This window comes from Pinus tabuliformis, chromosome 8 (assembly GCF_031772625.1).
Source record: "Pinus tabuliformis cultivar Carrire ecotype Pingquan chromosome 8, CPIR1, whole genome shotgun sequence".
In the NCBI taxonomy this organism is placed as follows: domain Eukaryota; kingdom Viridiplantae; phylum Streptophyta; class Pinopsida; order Pinales; family Pinaceae; genus Pinus; species Pinus tabuliformis.
This window is the reverse complement of record NC_142294.1, coordinates 674,664,987-674,669,372: the sequence shown is the minus strand read 5'-3', so window position 1 is coordinate 674,669,372 and position 4,386 is coordinate 674,664,987. Positions and strand designations below refer to the sequence as shown.

The following is a 4,386-nucleotide window of genomic DNA, read 5'->3' as shown; positions in this document are numbered from 1 at the left end:
CTTCAATGGCCCTGCATGCTTGATTGCTTGGCTGTCTTTTGCAGGTTGGTCATGGACTGAGAGCTGCCATGGATGCATGCATTGATAGGAAAGATCTGTTTGTGGTATCCAAGCTTTGGTAGGCATCACATTTTACCATTTTATATCTTTTCTACTTCACATTGTAGATTGATTGATCTCTGGGAGTTCAAAGTATATGATTAACCAGCCTAGTTTTAAACCAGCAGCCCCCATCTGTGTCTAATGGATTTTTTTTCTCTTTTCTGTTTGGGATTTGGGCAGGTGCACTAATATGTCTCCTGACAAAGTCAGGGATGCTCTTGACAAGTCTCTCAATGATCTACAGGTTGACTATCTTGATCTTTACCTAGTATGTAATCCTCATGCTTGAGCTGGTGTAATATTGTTTTAATCCATAGATTTATCCTGTCATTTACCTGGTGTGTTTGACCCACTTGGTTTATATATATATAGGATATCTTATACTTTTGAATCAAAATATTGTGTAGTTAACCAGGGAGTTCATGAAAAAAATAATCAAAATCTCCTAATCTGAAAACCTTATATATCTTTGTTTCATAGAAACAAAATCAAACTCAAATAAGGAGTGGAGTTTAAGCAGGATTTCCTCTGAACCAATTAAAAATGACCAATTGATTTTATCTTTGTAGAAATTTCATTGACTACAGTCCAAGAGAGGCTCTCTTGACTTGATTTTCTGTTTATCGTCTGCTTTTTCAGATCCATTGGCCATTTCACTTGAGAGAAGGGGCAAGCAGGCCTCCCAAAGCTGGTGATGTGTTAGATTTAGACATGGAGGGTGTATGGAGAGAAATGGAAAAACTGGTAGTAGAGAAAAAGGTTCGAGAAATTGGGATATCTAATTTCACAGTGAAAAAGTTGGAATCTCTACTTAACTATGCAACAACTTTGCCTTCTGTGTGCCAGGTACCATAGCATTCCTATTCAAAGTTTGCTTCCATGTTCATATTTTGCAGTCTCTGTCAAATAAAATGGGTGACACCTATACATGATATTTATGCAAAAACTGTGCCACATGCAGGTGGAAATGCATCCTGGCTGGAGAAATGATAAGATTTTGAACGCTTGTAGGAAGCACAAGATCCATGTTACCGTGAGTCAGTGTATTCTATGAATACAAATTAAGTATCATAGGACTCTATCTTCTGGTCCAAAAGAACAAAGTTTAAATGATGTCGTGTCTAAACTCTGTCGTAATTATGATCATAACAATGCAGGCATACTCACCATTGGGATCACAAGGACCCCAAACAAGAGACCTGCTGAATGACCCTACTGTTCAACTGGTGTGTAGTGATCTCTCTTCATTTATATATCGAGTGATATTTATCCTTTCCCTACAATATGCTCAAACAGCTTGGATTTATAGCTCTCTTACCTTTTTATGTTTATGGGGGAAGTTTTGAAACAGTGCATAACTCTGTTTTCAGATCTCTAAAAAAGTGAATAAGACTCCGGGGCAGGTGCTGATAAAGTGGGCTCTTCAGAGAGGAGCAATCACAATTCCAAAGTCTACTAATCCTGGCAGAATAAGGGAGAACATTCAAGTGTTTGGATGGAAACTTCCTGAATTGGATTTCCAGGCTCTGAGTAGCCTTCCAGAGCAGGTATGTATGGTGGTTTTCAGTTAGTTCAGAGTATGTGGGATCTATTACTCTGAAATATTCAGAGTGAGCTACAACGATTGTTTGTGTACCCTTGTGCAGAAAAGGGAGTTGGATGGCTCTGAATTGTTCGTATGTGCCGATGGACCTTACAAATCTGTTGAAGAGCTTTGGGACCATGAATGAGATGGCCATGTATTTGGCAATGGACCTTACAAATCTGTTGAAGAGCCTTGGGACCATGAATGAGATGGCCATGTATTTGGCAATTGTGGGAAAATAAATTTGGCCATGGGTGGGGGAAATTATGAGAAATAATTTTTTCTTTCAATCTTCTGTAACTGAGTTGAGCGTTTTCTATTTTATACTTTCTAACTGAGTTTAGTGTTTATCCTTCTATTTGTTCAGACTGTGGATCTAGGTACTGTGGCAAACCTCTGGGATGTATATCTTGCTCGGATTGCTAAGGATGCGAGATTAAATCCAGGAAAATTCGCAGAACTTGTTGGGATTTTGCCTTGTTCTACTCGTTCTAGTCACGATTTATTATACAAATCCATCCACACATATCTAAAACAATATTACACCAGCTCAAGCATGAGGATTACATACCAGGTAAAGGAGGTCGGGGCTGAGCGGAAGAGAAAGGAGTTGCAGAGCTCCGGGGAATTGCAGAGATGAAAATTATAGAGCGGCAAGGAAGTTGCGTGAGGGAGCAACCGCGGAATTGCAGAGATGAAAATTACAGAGCGGCAAGGAAGTTGCGTGAGGGAGCAACCGCGGGACCTCATTCCTCTCTGTTCCCGACTTTCGAGCTCGAATCCGATCCGTCAGGGGATGTCAGGATTCATCCCTACGTCGAATCCATTGTCAGGCTGTTAGAATCGCGAGGGAAGGCTGGGCGGCGAAGGAGGGTGGCAGAGCGGGGGAAGGTGGCGGAGGGCGGAGGGATGGCCCGCAGCCGCAGCCGGACGATTTTCCGGCCGGTGCCGGAAAACGGGCCATTCTTCCGCCCAGCTAGACTACTCCGATTTATATACACCTGTCGTTCATTTATGGACCGATAGGATGGGATTTATATACACCTGCCGTTCATTTATGGCCCGATAGGAACTTGGTCAAACATGCACCTTTTTCAGTTACAAAGAATACCCCAAGTAAGTACACGAATGAAATGGGTTATTATTTGGACAGGCCATGTAAATTAAAGTGAAAGTGGAAAAGAATGTTTATCAATATAAATTTTTAATCACATATATTATTTATATTTAGTAATAGTTTTGTTAATAAATTGTTTATTTAAGAAAATTGATATAATTATGTTAATAAATAATTTATTGAATACTTTATTTTATACAAGAATTTTTATTTTGAAGCTAGGTAAATGAAAAGCCTGGGATAATACCAATTATGGTGATTTCAATTCATATGCTGATACAACCACCGGGAATCCCTGCTATCATGATCAGGTTGAGCTTCTCAGTTCCATGGAAGAGCAAAGTTTACCTGTTAGGGTTACCAGTCACCAAAAACATCATTTGAAAAGCGAACGGAGTCCATTAACTTTTTACCAGAGTGATTGCTTATCCTTATCCTATCCCTCCAATGTACTAGTGTCTACCAGAGTGATTACTTATCCTACCCCTCCCATGTAGTAGTGTCATATACCCATTTACAACATAAAAAAAATAAAATTTTACTTAACACGATTTACTCACATATGTTTACCCTTACTAAACAATGATAATGTAATTTAAATTTATGCATATACCAAACTAGGGTCGTTAACTCAACCAGTAATTACAACGTCGAGTTCTTCCATAAGTCAAAGGGTTTGATCACAATTTATTGGTCTGCTATGTTGTTGATATTCCGTATATGGAGGACAGTCCCTTATCCATCTTGGATTAATTGACCCATCCCTCCAACTCGGATTCCAGCACTCGCCTCGAGCTCAACGCACCTTTGGTTTGCTCGACATTTACACAACCTGTCATATGGTAATAATGTGCACAGCAAAGTTGCCAGTGTTTCTCGGGATCCTTCGTTGCATCCACGGTGGAGATTGCTCGACCCTAATCTAACGGTTTTGGGTAATTTGGAGGGCTTTACCATCTTCCCGGACAGGCTCCGCAGTTCATTTTTCTCTTTCCTCCTTCGTACTAAGTCTGCTCTCCTGCCATGGTGGTTGGCCTATTCTGCAAACTTGTCACATGATGCAGTTGATTCATTCCGGGTCATGATCGAAGGGTTCGTGTTCATGTTCAGAATTCGTTTTACAGTGGCTCAGGTGAGGTGGTTCGCATATGTTGTTTTCTTTTTCAGTTAACCCATGAAGTGTATACAGGGATTGCTATTCTAATTTTCCTGAACTGATTGCCATCTGCAGGTTTGGAAAATGGATGGGGCCACACCTTTGAGGTGCCCTTCAAAGGGATTCACCCCTATCCACACAATGCTTGAGTTTCTATTGGCTACTCGGGTAAGCTCGAATGGCTCCCGTACTGTCTTTTACTTTGAGGGTCGAGTTCTCTCTGCCTGAGGGTGTATTACTCCAGAGTGTTGTCATGCTTGAAGCTCTGGTGTCGTATGGAACCACCTATGTCGAGCTGCGCACAACGCTCCTTGTTAATCCCATGTTGGGTTATTTTCTTTTGGACAAAATGTAAATTATTTAGGTGCATGCAAGGTTTAAGAGCGGCTGAGGCCGCACCCGCTTCTAGGTTGTAATTTGTTAAGG

The 4,386-nt window shown here is 40.9% G+C and overlaps 1 protein-coding gene across 1 annotated transcript; it reads left to right on the top strand.

Moving 5' to 3' along the window:
• The first annotated feature begins 738 nt into the window (after positions 1-738).
• LOC149237375 (aldose reductase-like) lies at positions 739-2,001 on the top strand. The gene is made up of 6 exons (XM_089366809.1): positions 739-948; positions 1,064-1,135; positions 1,260-1,328; positions 1,473-1,649; positions 1,749-1,842; positions 1,900-2,001. Exons 1-5 carry the CDS (start codon positions 814-816, stop codon positions 1,830-1,832), a joined length of 537 nt encoding a protein of 178 aa, XP_089222935.1. The 5' UTR covers positions 739-813; the 3' UTR covers positions 1,833-1,842; positions 1,900-2,001.
• The last annotated feature ends 2,385 nt before the right edge of the window (positions 2,002-4,386 follow it).

Bases quoted from the DNA above. Each gene is read 5' to 3' on its own strand.
- LOC149237375 (XM_089366809.1), top strand. From the start codon at position 814: ATGGAGGGTGTATGGAGAGAAATGGAAAAACTGGTAGTAGAGAAAAAG. The intron at 949-1,063 runs GTACCATAGCAT...TGCCACATGCAG, and splicing joins CTTTGCCTTCTGTGTGCCAG to GTGGAAATGCATCCTGGCTG. The intron at 1,650-1,748 runs GTATGTATGGTG...ACCCTTGTGCAG, and splicing joins TGAGTAGCCTTCCAGAGCAG to AAAAGGGAGTTGGATGGCTC.